General features: G+C 38.6%; 1 protein-coding gene across 1 annotated transcript; it reads right to left on the bottom strand.

Annotated features, from left to right (window-relative positions):
- Positions 1 to 273: 273 nt before the first annotated feature.
- Positions 274 to 16952, bottom strand: SARAF (store-operated calcium entry associated regulatory factor). Its single transcript, XM_059155981.1, has 6 exons — positions 16664 to 16952; positions 9826 to 10004; positions 6326 to 6743; positions 3711 to 3840; positions 2940 to 3088; positions 274 to 1089 (listed from the first exon to the last, which is right to left on the bottom strand). Exons 1-6 carry the CDS (start codon positions 16764 to 16766, stop codon positions 1064 to 1066), a joined length of 1005 nt encoding a protein of 334 aa, XP_059011964.1. The 5' UTR covers positions 16767 to 16952; the 3' UTR covers positions 274 to 1063.
- Between the last annotated feature and the right edge of the window lie 332 nt (positions 16953 to 17284).

Consider the following 17284-nt stretch of genomic DNA (forward strand, 5'->3'; position numbering starts at 1 on the left):
CTTAACTAAGATGATGCAATCTTTGACAGTTCAGAGATTTGGGAATTTTTTTTTTGTAAAGCCATTTTTCAGCAGAGGCTTCCTTCCAAACCATTTCTCAATTACTTTTTTTGAAAACATTTACTGAGGGACTGGTAGCTAAGGCAAGACTACCATGGGAAATTAGGGAGACAGAGCTTCCGCATGAACCCCTTTTCCTTTGAGAAAAAGGGTAAAAAAAAAAGTAACACCAATTTGCGTCAAGGGTAGCAGAAAGAATAACAATGAAACCTCTTCTTTGTTTTTATTTTTCCCGTCATTTTAATGTAAGATAGAAACAGATTGCTACAACAACACTGGAGATCCCACAGAGAACTGCATGCTTTTGCTAGTAAAAACCTTTGCTGAAGCATTTAAACTTTACTTCTTAAGAAATGAATATGGAGGTTTCAAGCCATCTTTGTCAGCACTATCATTCGCAACAACCTTCTAGATGCTTATTCTCTACTTTTTCCCCAAAAAGGTCATTCTTACTTAATTGAAGCCCACTACCACAGAAGGATTCAAAGCTCCTGAGCTCAAAAGTGATCAGAACATACAGATAAGTATAACTGGTAGTCGGAAGCTTGGTTTAAATGTTTGAAGAACAGTAAACACCACACAGCAAATGTCAAATAGATAATCATTTTTATAAGGTAATGACTCTAACTAAAATCATGTAAGACTGACATTTTCTGTACTCAGTATCTAATGGTCATAAATTTAGCCTTCACTCTTAATGATGTCACAGGTTTAAAAAAATCAATACATTTTTCAGCTTTCCACAGTCATCATCACTTTCAGAAACTATAAAACATAACTGCATGTTACACTAACATACAATTCTCTACAGAAGCATTTTCTCATATATCATCTGTTAATCTCAAGTAATAGAGCACAAAAAAGCAATACAGGACCAAAACCCACACAACTTTTACATCTTCCCCTTCCCCAGTCGTTAGCAGGTAGCGCTTTTTTTCCCCTAAGAAAGTGATGAAAAATCAGAGATTTTGCATCCAGTATTTGACTTCAACTTTCTACTCTCTTATCGTCTTCTGGTACCACCATATCCTAAAATGAGAAGAGTACAATTTATATTGGTTTTTAAAAATGCACTGGCATTGCTTATAAAACTACAACAGGAACACATTTATTGTGACAGATGAATAAAGAGACACAAGGGAAGGAGGGAGGAAGACCAGCCCTCCTAGTCACCCAGCCATTAAGCGGACTAGACTCAGACATGCTGTTTGTGAATCACTTGTAGTCAGGAAGCCAAAGAACACGTGTTCTATGGTGGGGCCAACGTGGTATGGACAAAAGTCAAAGTCTAAGCCAAAAAGCAGAGGCCAATGGAGCCAGCCATGCCCTGCTACCTGTCACAATCCCAACAGCAACAGAAATCCTGCAGGGGCAAGTTTCAGGCTTTCAACAGTAAATGTTACATAGTCAAGTCAACTCCCCCGACCCCCACACTATACACACACACACACACACACACACACACACACACTTGCAAACGCACTAACAGTTTACAAGATGACAAGTGTTCCCATTTGAAAACTCAATTTTTTTTCAGGTTTTCCTTTACGTTATTTGGTAATGTTTATTAATTTTTTTCATGTAAGTCCCAAAGATTTCTGCTGATATTTATGGGTGGTATTTTTTTTTTTTTTTTTACAATTTTTGTTTCCACTGAGTTTTCTTCTTGTGCTGTGTCCTACATGGCTCTATTTTTATATATCCTCCCAATCACTACCACGCCTTTTTCTCTCAAAAAGTAACCAGTACCTTACACCTAACACCATAGGTTAGCTTTGCTAGTTTTTAAACATATATATTTATAAAATAAGAATGTTGTAATCATATTTATATCTATTCCTTTGTGTCTGGCTTCTTTCTTTTCTTTTTATATTTGGTCGATCTACCCACGTTATTGCATACAGTGGTTTATTCTCCCTCCGTGTTGCACAGCTTTCCACTGTATGGCCATAACTCAATTTATTCATCTCACTTACTGCTGCTGGATACAGGTGTTTTTCCAGTTGGAGGCTATTAGGAATAAAGATGCCATGAACGTTCTCAGACTTATCTTGCAGTACACAAGTGTATGCATTTCTGCTGCTATATATCTGAGAGGGAAACTGCTGGGTCTTGAGTTTATACTTTATTTTAGTTGGTAATACCAAACACTCTTTCAAAGTGATTGTGTCAATTTATATTCACACCAGTACTGTAAGAAATTCACTCTTACACTTCAAAACATATTTATACAAGTCTTCTATCAATATCAAGAATTAGTCTCCGTTCCATAACTCCCCCTGGTAAAAGATGAATCCAACTCACAGCAATCTATTACTACTTCATTACTCACGTTTCCCTAACCTCTGCTAATTAGCTGGATATTTAAAAACAAAGTTACTTTCTAATTTTTTATATATTATATCTTTACTTTTTACAAAATTTCCTCTTAACAATAGCCATAAACATAACCACCATATTTTTGACAATTATTTAAAGTAGAGGTAGTTACTGAGTTATTGAGTTTTGCTGAATTTTAAGAGTTCAAACTTCCACCTAGAAAATTCCATTTTAGATAAGCTTAAAAGCAGCTTAGAGGTCACAGAATTAAACACAATGTGGAAACCAATGTTCAGGAAGATTTAAGGTAAAACCCTGGTTAGTGGTGGAGGTAAGTCTAACCCAAATCCCTGTCTGATATTTAAAGAATGTTTAGAAGTAAGAGCAAAGAATGATTCTGAACTATATTTTAATGTTAATTATGCTATTAATATTTCTGATGAGTATGACAAATAAAATTATGACTGCTAATATATAGTAAATAACTATCTTCTTAAGCTCCAAAACTATTTCTGTTCTTCACTGCTACATAATAGGAACTTCTCTGTTTTCAGTCTTACCTGATGCTGTTCTGGTTCTTGTCTCTGAGCTTGAATATGCCGAATAGCTACCTGAGGCTCCACGAAGGGGTGAGTACGCACGGCTGTTCCATGTGCTGGAGTACGAAGGAGACGGGTAGTACCACGAGTCTGAGAAGGGTGTTGCTGCTCTATTAAGATATAAAAGCATATCAGGCACTTTTCTTGTGACTTTTAAATATCCTCCAATTCCTATACTCTCAGAAAACAATACCTTTATCAAGCGTTTTTCCTCAGTGCTCTGGTATGACACGAAATAAATACTATTTTGTATTTCTGCTCTTGTATAATCACGGCCAGGGAGGGACAGAGTGACAGGAAGAAGAGACTCTTTCTTCCAGAATTCACACTCAGATAAAATCTAAAATTAAACTACCAATAACATGAAGGCATCCCAAAATCTGGTACCAAGCCCTTTTCAGCCTTCTCTATCATTCTCCCGCCAAACCAGACTGCTAACTATTCCTCAACTGCCATGTTCTTTCCTGTCTTCTCATTTTCTCAGGTGTTAAATGAACAGTCTTTTTCCTACCTCATGATCTCTGTAAGGATAACACTGGAAGAAGAAACACAATGAAAGAAAACAACATATACAATATTAATGGAAGCCCATATAGCAGAGAATCTGATTTAATAGGGTAATGTCACCATAATTTATTTTCCTTAACAAAACCAAATCCAGTCAAATTGCAAACCAAACAAAGAAGCTCTAAAGAAAAGTGGAATTAAAAGGCAAGTGAGATCAAAGCCTACCTATTGCTGCCAAACAAATATCCTAATATTCCTCCAGTTCCCAAGCCAGTCCAGAACCCTGGTCCTGAATTGTCATATCCTTGCTGTCCTGTGAAAGCACTGCCGAAACCAGAAGCTGCACCATGCGGTCCTAAGAAATAAAAATGATTATGTATCCTCATTTAAAACATAGCCCACAAAACCAAAATTAACATGCCATTTCAATTGTTTCATCTGTTCTATTTAGTACTAATACTTCGGCGTTTATACTAAAAAAAAGTGGGGCAGGGGGACACCTGGGTGGCTCAGTTGGATGAGTGTCAGACTCTTGATTTCAGCTCAGGTCATGATCTCGGCGTTGCAGGATTAAACCCCACATCAGGCTCCCCGTTCAGCAGAGTCTACTTGAAGTTCCCTCTCTCTCTCCCTCTACCTCTCTCCCCCCACATGCACAGATGAGCATGCTCTCTTTCTGAAATAAATCTTTTTTTAAAAAGTGTATTCATAAAATACTGATTTATAACTAAGGAGCACCTTTCCCACAGACATGAAAAAAGGGATTTATTTTTGAAGGGAGGCAATTCCCTCCTATAAAGTCACATTTGCTCGGAGGAGGATCAGCTACCGGCAGATGACCTCATTGGGAGCTCCTTCCTATGGACTATGAACATCTGTAAGGGCTTCAGGTGACAGCTGCACTTGTGTGTAACGGAGGAATCCAAGTGGAAGCAGCAGCCAGATATTCCTATCAATTGGGAAGTCAGATCTTAGAGACCAAAAAAGTATCTTCCACTCAGAGGGAATTTTTTAAAAATATTTTATTTATTTGAGAGAAAGACAATGAGAGAGGAGAAGGTCAGAGGGAGAAGCAGACTCCCCATGGAGCTGTGACCTGATGCAGGATTTGATCCCGGAACTCCAGGATCATGACCTGAGCTGAAGGCAGTCACTTAACCAACTGAGCCACCCAGGCACCCACAGAGGAAATTTTTTTTAGTTGATGTACAGCACACATAAAGGAAAGCATGCTAATCTCACATGAACAACATAAAAATGTGTACACAGGTACCCATCTGCACATCAATAAAACACTTCTAGCCCCCAGAAGGCTCCCTCATGACGACTCCCAGTAGATACCCACCCACATCAGAGATAAGCATTACCCTGACTTCTCTCGCTATACTACTTTAGTTTTACGCATTCCTGAACTTTGCATGAACGTAATCATACAACAGGTACTCTGCCACGTCCACTGGCACCTCATGTGTCAGTGAGAGTCAATCCCCATTATTGCATTATATCAGTTTTTGGTTTTGTTTTTTTGAACTGATCTATAGTATTACATTGTGTGAAAAAAAAAAACACAATTTGTCACATTCTTATGTTTATGTACATTCTGTTTCCAGTTTTTTACTGTTACAAATAAAACTCTAAAAATATTCTGTGCATTTCTTTTTGTGTATAAATGCATGTATTTCTCTTAGGTATGTATTGAGGAATGAAACTGCTGGGTCATGGGGAGGCAGTGACAGTTTTCCAAACGTTTTTTATTCCTACCATCAAGTTGCAGTTGACTACATCATTACCTTTTCTAGGTACTCTCCCTTTTTTTTTTCTTTAAATATTTTATTTATTTATTTGACAGACAAAGACACAGCTAGAGAGGGAACACAAGCAGGGAAGTGGGAGAGGGAGCAGCAGGCTTCCCACTGAGTAGAGAGCCCGATGCAGGGCTTAATCCCAGGACCCTGGGATCATGACGAGCTGAAGGCAGACACTTAACGACTGAGCCACCCAGGCACCCCTGTACAGCCACCCAGGCACCCCTTTACTCTCCCTTTTCAATGTTAGCCATTATGGTGGTTATACATACAGTGGTTAATAACGAACTCAGCATGGTTTTAATATGCAATTTCCTGAAAACTAATGCGGCCAGGTACATTTTCATATTGTTACTGGACATCAGGGTATCTTCTATTATAAAATTGCTTTCAAGTCTGTGTCCATTTTAAAAACTGGGTTGTGTGTCTTCCCTCAGATTTGTGGGTGAATTCTTTACATAGTCTAGGCCTTGCTTGGGCAGCACATATACATATTCTAGATACACACCCTATGTTGAAAATAACATTTTACAAATATTTTCTCCCAGTCTGTGGCTTGCCTTTCCACTCTGTTAATGCGGTCTTTTGATGGCTAAACATTCTTAATTTAAATAAAGTCAAATTTATCCATCCTTTCTTTAACTTTTTATATTCTAAGAAATTTTTACCTATTGCATGATCATGACACATTTCCCTATGTTTTCTGGAAACCTATTTTACCTTTTATCCTGAGATCTATATTTAATGAATAAATTTTATATATGGTATGAGACAGAGTTCAAGGTAAATGCTTATTACCAAACCTGATCAAGTCTTTCTGATTAAGATGATTTATAATTTAATCATGCCACCTTAAATTAATCATCAAAATTACCCTTACAAAGGAATAAGAGGTAAAGAAGTTGAGAAAGTAAAATATAAGATGAGAAGACAAATCTGCTCTAGTTTCCCAATCTGACCACTTTCTATTTCAGAAACCAGCACAAGATTCACTACCTGGCACATACCCTACTTAATGCCATTAGGGAAACATACCTGTGAATTCTGACTTAAAGCCTGCAGGAGGGGGTCCTGCTGAGTTGGTGAATCTCTGGTAACGATGGGAATTTGGAGGATACTCAGAATATGGCGGAGGAGAATCCTGACCATCACTAAGGAACACTTTATAAACTCCAAAAGCAATAGCAAGTAGTACTACGATGGTAATCAATCCACTGATGCCACTAGAGTCCGGGGAGTACAGTTTGTTGTAATAATCAGAGAAAGAGCTAAAGCCATGGTTTTTTCCAGACTCTCTCAATTTCTTCAGGCCAAGTTCTGTGTAATCTAAGTTATACTCTAAGCCACAGGAACCTCTTAGTACATACTGGTCTTCAGAGGATTCATAGCCTTCACAGCTCACCACAGTTTTTCCAAATTTATATGCAATATCTAAATCAGTCTTACATTCCCACTGTGAAGAAAAACAGAAATAGGTCATTAGAATCAAAATTTTTTTTCATTTAATATGGACTATTTGGGCTATAGAGCTGTCATAAAACTGCAAAATGAAGTCGGGGGTAATAAACAAACTTCAAAACAATGAGTATTTCTGTGTTGGGGGGAAGGTAACCTAGGGACCTTGAAGCTAGGTACTAGGTACCTGAGTGTTTTATTACTATTCCTTATTCCTTACATATACATATAAGTAATTCTTTTGTACATATTAAATATACCTCAATCGTAAATGTTAAACAAAATTTTTAAATGTCAACTTTTTCCCACTGTTGTTCAAGATGTTTTAAAAATAGAGGTTTTGGGGACACTGAGGTGGTGCAATCAGTAAAGCGACCAACTCTTGCTTTCACCTCAGGTCGTGATCTCCGGCTGGTGAGATGGAGCCCCACCACAGGCTCTGCACTCAGCACGGAGTCTGCTTAAGACTCTCTCTCTCTGCCCTACCGCCCACCCCCATGACCCCGTGTGCTCACTCTGTCTCTCTCTAAAATATATCTTTCAAAAATAAATAAATAATAGGGACACCTGGGTAGCTCAGTTGGTTAAGCATCTGCCTTCGATTCAGGTCATAATCCCGGGGCCCTGGGATTGAGTCCCGAAGTGGGCTCCCTGCTCAGCAGGGAGCCTGCTTCTCCTTCTGTCTCTGCCCTTCCTGTGCTTGTGCTCTCCCTCTGACAAATAAATAAACAAAATACTTTAAATAAATAAATAAATAATAAAAATAGAGTGTTTCTTTTTTTTTTTTTAAAGTTAAGGCTCAAAAGATAGCATCATATAGGAGTATCTGGTAACTACATAGAGCATCAGAGATAGTCCACAACTTTCTGAGAAAAACTTTCTGCACAAATGTTACAATACTATGGACCAACTTTCCAAAGCCCAATCCTATAAGTAATTCTCTTAAAAGAATTTTTTTTAAGTAATCTCTACACCCAGCCCGGGGCCTGAACTCAAAAACCAAAGATCAGTAATCACATGTTCCACCAACTGAGCCAGCCAGGCATCCCATCTATTAAAAAATTTTTGAGCTATTTAGGAAAATGCAAAAAGTTCATGCTAGCCTCAAAGATTTCCACCTTAAATAAAAAGTCTACTACCCCCACCTGCTCATGCTCTCTCTCTCTCTCTCAAATAAATAAAATCTTTCTTTAAAAAAGTCCCAGTTTATCAGAGTCCAAAGTCTCTCATGGTTCATCTCCCCAAACAATCTGAGGGTTTTGAAGAGGTGGGGGGTAGGAAGTTGGGTGGTGGGTCTTATGGAGGGCACATATTGCATGGAGCAATGGGTGTAGTGCATAAACAATGAATTCTGGTACACTGAAATTTAAAAAATTAAAAATTAAAAATTAAAAAAAAAAAAAAAGAACACAGAGGGACGCCTGGGTGGCTCAGTTGGTTAAGCAGCTGCCTTCGGCTCAGGTCATGATCCCAGCGTCCTGGGATCGAGTCCCACATCGGGCTCCTTGCTCGGCAGAGAGCCTGCTTCTCCCTCTGCCTCTGCCTGCCTCTTTGTCTGCCTGTGCTCGCTCGCTCCCTCTCCTCTGTCTCTGGCAAACAAATAAAATCTTTAAAAAAAAAACACACACACACACAGATCCAAATTTGCTATCTATTATCTATGAAAGGTGAGCAAGTTTCTTAACATTCCTGTGTCTATTTCTCTCCATAAATACGGACAGTTATACTTGCCTTAAAAAAAAAAAAAAGTCCCAGTTTAGTTTAAATTCCATTACTATATTTTGAGCAAAATAGGTAATATGTTTCTTTAACAGCATTTAAAGAGACACAAGCTAAAAGAGATCTGATTTGTTCTTCTGTGTTTCTGTGAAGTTTTTGGTCAATTATCTTCCTCTCCCAAATTTCAGATATGCTATTTCATTTTTTATGACAGCTTTATTGAAATATGATTCACCTATCATACATTCCACCCATTTCGATGGTTTTTAGTATATTCACAGTTGTGCAACCATTACCACCATCAATTTTAGCATATTTTCATCACCCCAAAAAGAATTCTCACATCCATTAGCAGTCACTCACTTCCTCCCAAATCTCCCAACCCTGAGCAACTACCAGTCTGTCTTTACGGATTTCCCTATCCCGGACATTTCATATAAAGGCAATCATACAATATGTGACTGGTTTCTCTGACTTAGCATGTTTTCACACATGTTGAGGATGTATCTGTTCTTCATTCTTCTATATGGCAGAATATTCCACTGTGCGAATATACCACATTTTATTTATTCATTCATCAATAATGGACATTTGGCTATTATAAATAATGCAGCTACAACCATTTATGTACAAATTTTTGTGTGGACATATACTTTTCATTCTTTTGGGTATATACCTACTAATGGAATGACTGGGGCATATAGGAACACTATGTTTAACCTTCTGAGGAACTGCCAGGCAGTTTTCCAAAGCAGCTGCACCATTTTACATTCCTAACAGCCTACAATTCCTGATCATTAACATTATTTAACATGTTAGGGTAGGCTGGTATTCTTTTTTTTTTTTTTTTAAGATTTTATTTTATTTATTTGTCATAGAGAGAGAAGCGAGAGCAAGCACAGGCAGACAGAGTGGCAGGAAGAGGCAGAGGGAGAAGCAGGCTCCCTGCCAAGCAAGGAGCCCGATGTGGGACTCGATCCCAGGACGCTGGGATCATGACCTGAGCCGAAGGCAGCCGCTTAACCAACTGAGCCACCCAGGCGTCCCTAGGCTGGTATTCTTTGAGGAATGACAGTAAAATGATAATCAGCAGAGAGCCTCTATCCCTAACCTCCAAGTTTACAAAGTTTTGAAAATTTACTAATGTCTTATTAGAAAATTACAATGAATGTTTCCAGGCTTTAAAATTAGTTCATTTCTTTTGGAGGATGTTCTTTCAGAAAATGAATAACCGATTTATATTTACATATTTAACTTGAGATTTTCTATATGTCTTACCCCCAAATACTGAATAATATCCCAAGGAACACTTCATTGATTAAAAATCCCAGTTAAACTGTCATCAACATAACGAGTATTACCTGTACATCATACCCATCCCAACCTTTGTTCTGACACTGTATGACTTTTGGGGTATAAGAATCACATCCAGCTGTGCCTCCAACACATTTCAGTTGCGGGATTGGATCCAGCCTGCGAGAGGTGGTATAGCGGTCATGGTGGAGGGTAAGAGCTTTGACGTCCCGCAACAATATTCTGTCTAAAACAAGAGGAACACAGATGAACAGGTAGTAAATATATTGTCAAACACAGAAAGTCATCTTAATAACACGCTTATCATAGGAAATACTTTCACAGTAAGTGGGTGTAGAATTCTAGATTGTCACTCAAGGCAAGACAGTAGATTTTTCAGACATCTGAAAGGTTTCAAAATACTTACATCCCAGGTATCCATTATCAGTAACATAATGAAGGAAATTTGCCACCAAGAGAAAAAAACAAAGCAAAGAGAAAGACATAAAACCCAGAGGTCTAAAGAAATAGTAGCATACAGAGGGACAAAGGGAATCCGGAGAACGGTAAGTGAAGACAGCAGGATGCAGCCTTGCGTCAGGCAGAGGGTAACAAGTCCACACTGCAAGAGTACTGCTCAAAAGGGCTACCAGCGAAATTCCCTGCTGCTACCATACCATCTTTTTTAAACCTAAGGAAAGAATGTCCAGGTGAACCTGGCTTTGCTTTTTAGCTGTATTTGGTCTGTCTTGACCTTGAGCTCATGAACTTTCCTCCTCTTTCTCCCATGTCCTGCTACCTGGGTTAGCTGAGGACACTCATGTCATCCCCACAGAAGCATTCTGGCTTTAACCTATTCCTGAGTGCAACAGAGAGACCCTACCCACCTTAGAAGCAAAAGATAAAGAGCAACCTACTCTCTCTGACCATGTTTCTGCCGGATTTCAATACTGGACCCCTAGAGCTTTCAACAGATGCCCTAATTATAGTGAGTCCTATTTTCCTGTCTTTCCCCAATCATTTCCCCAGAAGGGGCACTTAAAATCTCAGGAAACTTGAAGCCAGAGACTTTTTTTTTACACTACTAAGAAAACAGCTAGTCAGTTTTTCAAAAATTTTTAGTGTTTTACCATATACATGGGTTAAAAAACTGGACTAAAAAAATTATTCATTCAAAAATCAGTTAAGTAGCTACCTCTGGGAAAGGAAATGTGCTTAGAAAGGAACAGGCAGAATTCTTCTAAAGTTCCTTCTCTTAAATGAATGGGGCTACATTGATATTTGTTTCATTCTTCTTTAAACTATTCATGTATGTTTTATTTATTCATCTATATATATTTCATAATTTTGTTTAATAGTGAAACCCATTCTTCCTCCAATTTCACATTTCTGTGATAACCCAAATTAACAACCTGGTAAGTACCTTTTTCTTGCTTATCCAGACACAGATTCAGGACTTGTTTCAGATTTTTTTAGTTTATTGTTATAAAAAACTGAAATATACAATCTACATTATTCTTCATATGGTTTCTCCACTTAATTATACATTATGGACATTCCCTCGTATCAGCAGATACAGATCATATTTATACTTTTTTACCAAAAAAAGAACTTAATAAATGAAACTAAGCTTAGATTTATCAGCACATTCTCCCCAAAATGCAATAAAACTAGAAACAGAACATAAAAAATATACTAATATATAAAATCAATAATGAAAAGGCAGCCAAAAACCAATAACAACAAAGAAATTAAAGTTGGACTACATATATCAAAATATATTATTAAACCTATAGTAGCATAAACAATATAATATTGGCAGAAGATCAGAAAAATTGATCATCATACACCATGTACAAAAATTAATCCATGACAGCTAAAAACTTACCATAAAATGTACAACAAATAAAAAAATACCACAAGAAAGTACAACTGAATATTTATGATACTGGTATGGAGAATTCGTCCTAAGACACCAAAAGAAAAAGAGTGACCAGCAAGATAAAGACTGTAATTGATCAAATTATGTTAACCTATGAAAATCTAGAGTCTATAATGATACTCCCAGAGAATGCCAAAAACTCATTTGTCACTAAAAGTTGCTACCTACCTCCTTACTCTGAAAATTGGTAATTAAAGATTAAAAATTAAATTTTTATTCTGATTTCCTACCAGGAACTCTAATCCGTAATAGCCTCAGGATGGAAATCTCAACTTTATTGAAGAATGACAGCTAATAAATGTAGAAGAAGAAATGACAGAATTAGAAAAAAATATAATTTATAATGGCCAAAGACACTGATTCAGACAAGGATTTATTAGTTTTAAAATCATTAAGAGACAGGATATTGGCATGGTGCCAAGTAACATTACACAGAGTGCTTTCTGGAAAAATATTACTTTATAAGGTTTATAAAACCACTTTTAATCTACTAGCTAATCTTAGCATCAATAATGGTAGAACAGCGACGCCTGGGTGGCTCAGTTGGTTGGACGACTGCCTTCGGCTCAGAGTCCCGGGATCAAGTCCCGCATCAGGCTCCCAGCAACATGGGGAGTCTGCTTCACTCTCTGACCTTCTCCTCGCTCATGCTCTCTCTCACTATCTCTCTCTCAAATAAATAAATAAAATCTTTAAAAAAAAAATAATGGTAGAACAAATTGGTATTATACCATCTACTATGATGTAACCCTCAAAAGAATTTAATATGAATTTTATCAATCCTTTGGATTTAACATCCAGTCTATGAGAAAAACAGGGAAGAAAAAAAGCAAGCTAAAACACCACGAGAAAACAGAATCCAGAAGGTAGGATACTCTTACGGACAACTGGCCCGATTTCCTTTCATCAAAGCAGCAGCATAAAAAGAAGGACTGTTTGTTCTATATATTTTCTAAATATTTTATTCATTTATTTGTCAGACAGAAAGAGTGCACAAGCAGTGGCACAGGCATTGGGAGAAGCAGACTCCCCACTGACTGGGGAGCCCAATGAGGGACTCGATCCCAGGACCCCAGGCTCATGACCCAAGCTGAACACAGATGCCCAACCGACAAAGCCACCCATATGTCTCTGTTTGTTCCACATTTAAGAAGACTTAAGGGAGAATACAATCAGATGGGATGCACAGACCTGGACTGGGTCTGGTTTTGAACTAACTAGTGTAGACATTTCAGGGAGAATTGTGATATCTGAATATGGAATGGATAATTAGTTGATATTAAGAAATTTAGATACATTTTATCAGGGGTAACATTATTTTTATCTTGTGGGGAAAGTTCTTTTTTAAGGGGAGGGGCATGTTGAAGGATTTAATGATGGTCTGTCATGATGCCTAAAATTACATTGCCATATTTCAACCTTAAACACAGAGTTGAAAGAAAACAGGAATATATAAAGATAAATAAAAATTTAAAATATCTTTCCCAGAATTACTCTGATAGATTGACTGGAATGACTTATGATCCAGTAATTCTAGTAAAATGAGTATTTGGCTTTCCCAGTATCTACACAGAGGCAGACAAGGAGAAGAAGTTAGACAATGGCTTCTGAGTAATCCGCCAGTAGTATCTGTAGCACTTGGTACAAACAGAAGAAACAACATTTCATTTAGAGTTTCTGGACCTACAAAATCCAAGAGAACTTCCCAAAAGACAACCATGGTATAATAAGAGAATTTGATAAAACAGCTAGATATTCTATAAATTACCAAAGGTCAACAGATTTTTTTCTATACCCGTAATAACCAATTAAAAATGAAAATAGCCTGTCTCAAATAACATGAAAACATACATAAAACACCTGGAAATAAACTTAGGATCATATGTGATCTATATTTTAAAAATACATACATAATAAAACCTAAATAAATATAATGCATTTCCCACCAGGAACCAAACTAGGATTTTTAGAACCAGGAAGAAATTATGTTAAAGGTCCTGTGGGAAAACTAATGTCTATAGGCAGCCAAAAATTTTTTGAAAAAGAATTGCTTTACCAGACAATAAAACTTACCATAAAATATAGTGAAGACAGTATGGAATTAGAACAGAAATAGGCAAAAGGGGGGATGGGGTACCTGGGTGATGGGCATTAAGAAGGTCATTTGATGTAATGAGCACTGGATGTTATATGCAACTGATGAACCACTAAATTCTACTCCTGAAACTAATAATATACTATATGTTAACTAACTTGAATTTAATTTTTTTTAATTTAAAAAAAAATAGGCAAGGAGCTATGAAACAAAAGAAAGCCAGAAATAAATCCAACTATATGTGAAAATACAACAGAAGATAAAGTGGACTTTCTGGGGCACCTGAGTGGCTCCATCAGATGAGCGTCCAACTCTTAAATTTCAGCTCGGGTCATGATCTCTTAGGTAATGGCATCAAGCCCCACACTGGGCTCCAACTGGGGCTCCAGGCTCAGCTGGAGTCAGCTTGAGATTCTCTCTCTTCCTCTCCCTCTGCCCCTCCCAGTGCTCGTGTGTGTATGTGCACACGTGTGTGTGTGTGCACATGCACTCCCTCTCAAATAAGTAAAAAAAAAAAAAAAGACACCTTAAAAAAGACAAAGACTTTTTTTAATTCAGAAAAAAAAAAAAGAGTGCCTTCTTTAATAAATGACACCAACATAATTAACTATACAGCTAGAAGAAAATTCATCTACACCAATCTAAAAACTTAATTCTATGTGGGCTGAAGGCCTAAAATTTCTGAGAACTCATTCACTGGCCTCCCTGCTTCCCTGGACCTCCTACAGTCTGTTCTCCACAGAGAGGACAGAGGGCACCTTTAAAATACAAGTCACAGCAGATCACTTATCCCTTGTCTCTCCTCAGGTTTCTGATCAAATGTGATTTCTTCCCTTTCCAATGTATATTTTGACAGTCCAGCTTCTGCCTGTATACCCTGTCTTCCTTCCCCTGTGTTATCACTGCCCATACCACTTTTCCTGATGACGTGCTACTTACCAATTTGTGTCTTGTCTATTTCTCTTTAATATATATAAACTCTGTGGAGGCAAGATGCTTACTTTTGTTCACTGTTATATTCCCAACACCCAGAAAAGTGACTTAAATATAAAACAATTCCATAAAGAATTTTAAAAAGTCAGGTAATCTCTTTAGAACTGGTACCAAACTTTTTCCAGACAAATTATCACTCTATGTTAAAGACAAAGTAAGTGTTTCAAAAAAAAAAAAAAAAATAGGGAGTGATTATTGTTTTATTATAAGGCTTGATAAAACTTAAACCAATAAAATACTTTCATAGAACAGTTCCTCAAAGTAAATTTAAGGTAAAGTAGAATTTAAAAAAATCAATTGTGTTTTCTATGCAAAATATTTTGGTGCTTTTTGTTCCAGAACAATAGTTTATAGAGTAGATAGACTAAGATTAGCAAGAAGCAGTTCACCATTCATTTAAATTTGGTTCCTTTTTTTAAAATTCCCCTGACTCTTCATCTGTAAACTTTTTTTTTTTTTTTTTTTTTTTTTTTTTAATTAAGAATTGAGGGTTCTGGGAGCCTGGGTCGCTCAGCTGTTTAAGTGTAGGACTCTCGATTTCAGCTCAGGTCATGATGTCATAGTGGTGGGACAGAGCCTCAGGTTGGGCTCCCAGTGCAGCAGCAGTCAGCTTAAGATTCTCTCCCTCTCTCTCTCCCTCTGCTCCTCCCCCTGCACATGGGATCACCAGAGCACAGACACTGCTTCTCAAGTAAGTTTTCAAAAGAAAGAAAGAAAGAAAAGAATTGATGGTTCAACTAATGTTTCAATCCAGTTTTTAAATTTTAATTCTGATCAAAGTGTCCTCTTTAGATACAACTTTCTAGGAATACATAAATAAATGGACATTTAAATCCAACTTGGCTTTTATTACTAATAAAACTTCCACATCAAATCAGTTATTCTAAGTCAAGTATTTGCAAACAGCACCTTCTCTTTCATTTCAGCATTTAGGAATAAAATAGGATATTACAGAAGTAAACCTGTTGCTTAAGAAACATGGGCATTTCCTATCACCCAAGTCATAAACGCAATGTTGATGCTTTTCATGCCTTAACATCTTCATCCTCCCAATAAAAAATGTTTTAACTATTTAAAAGTCATTTCTTACATCATTCCAGTTTAACAACATGCATCATTAAATGGAAACCTGTATGTTTGTGTATACATACATATATTAATTACAGAGAATATTGTTTATCCCCTAAAAATTCTTTAGAAAATTCTAATAACATAGTAATAAAAAAACAAATCTTTTCTCCAGAAATCATTTATCATGTACCATCGCATACAAAAAATAATAATAAAATGTTGTTAAAATTCTAGTGTGCGGTGAGAAACAACAAGAAAAGCTGACGTAACGAGATGAAACTCACTGTAGCGGTCAGAATAAGCAGCATGGGTTCTGCTCACGTGAGTAGTGCAGTCCACGACTCTGCTAACCTACCTGCAAGGTTTCCATCCCTGTCCACTAAGTGCGACTCACAGACTGCGGGTGCTGTGGCAACTGTCCGCCATAGCAACAGGCAGCCATGGCAACAGGCAGCGAAGATGACATCAGACATGACAACAAAGCAAGAGCAGCAGGTGATGTTAGGGATGAGGACTCTAGTCCCAGAAAGGCGGCAGACAAATTCGGGAGCCCAGGGAAGGGAGATAGGGGAACGTAAGAATACAGAGTCGTCCCGCCCCGTCGACTCCCCAACAGTCCCCACTTGTCCCGCAGGACCTCTGGGAAGAGCAAAGGGGACAGGCAGGACGCAGGGGAATAGGGAAGAAGATGTTAATGAGAATCAGGGCTGAAAGGCCCAAGCGGAGGCGAACGGAAATGTCGCCCGCTGGGCCTCTGAGCGCTGGGTGTACGCGACAGAAAGGGGCAGGTGACGACAGCGCTCACCAGGGTCTTTCCAGCCGAGAGCAGGGCCGGCGAGGAGCAGAAGCAAAAGAAGGCTGAGAAGGGGGCAGCGTCCAGTAGCTTCCGGCCCACCCGCTGCGGCCATGGCTCTGGGTGAAGGGAGCGGGCGTCTGCCCGGCGCCAGAGGGCCGGAACCCTACTGCGGAAGGCTGTCCGCGGGCCGCTGTACCGCAACGCCAGGAGCTCGCGCCGCGGCGAAGGGAAGTCTGTCCGCAGAGCCGCAGCGACGGTCCGTGCGCGACTGTTACGTCACTACCACTACGTCGCGCGGGAGAACACGAGTGGACGAGTGGACGCCGCAGGCCCCGCCCCTGGGGCTTAGAGCGGCTGGGGGCGGGGCCAAGGGCAGGACGCTTCCGCTGGGGGCGGGTCCAGGAGCGGGTCGCCGGGTGCCGTGGGTGGGACTGAGATGACGCAACCCTGTTGTGTTGTCTGCGGCTCAGAGAGGTTCCGAAAGAAAGGCAAGGGTTAGAGAGGTTGAAACTAACGTAAAATCTAGAAACGTGGTCAGGTTATGTGTTTCCGAAACCTCCCTTCCCAAGGGAAGTTACTGAGCATTATAAAATTTTCTGTCTTCAGCTTCTAGCATAGAGCCTGGCCCAG

The sequence above is a fragment of the Mustela lutreola genome, chromosome 18 (assembly GCF_030435805.1).
Source record: "Mustela lutreola isolate mMusLut2 chromosome 18, mMusLut2.pri, whole genome shotgun sequence".
Taxonomy (NCBI): Eukaryota; Metazoa; Chordata; class Mammalia; order Carnivora; family Mustelidae; genus Mustela; species Mustela lutreola.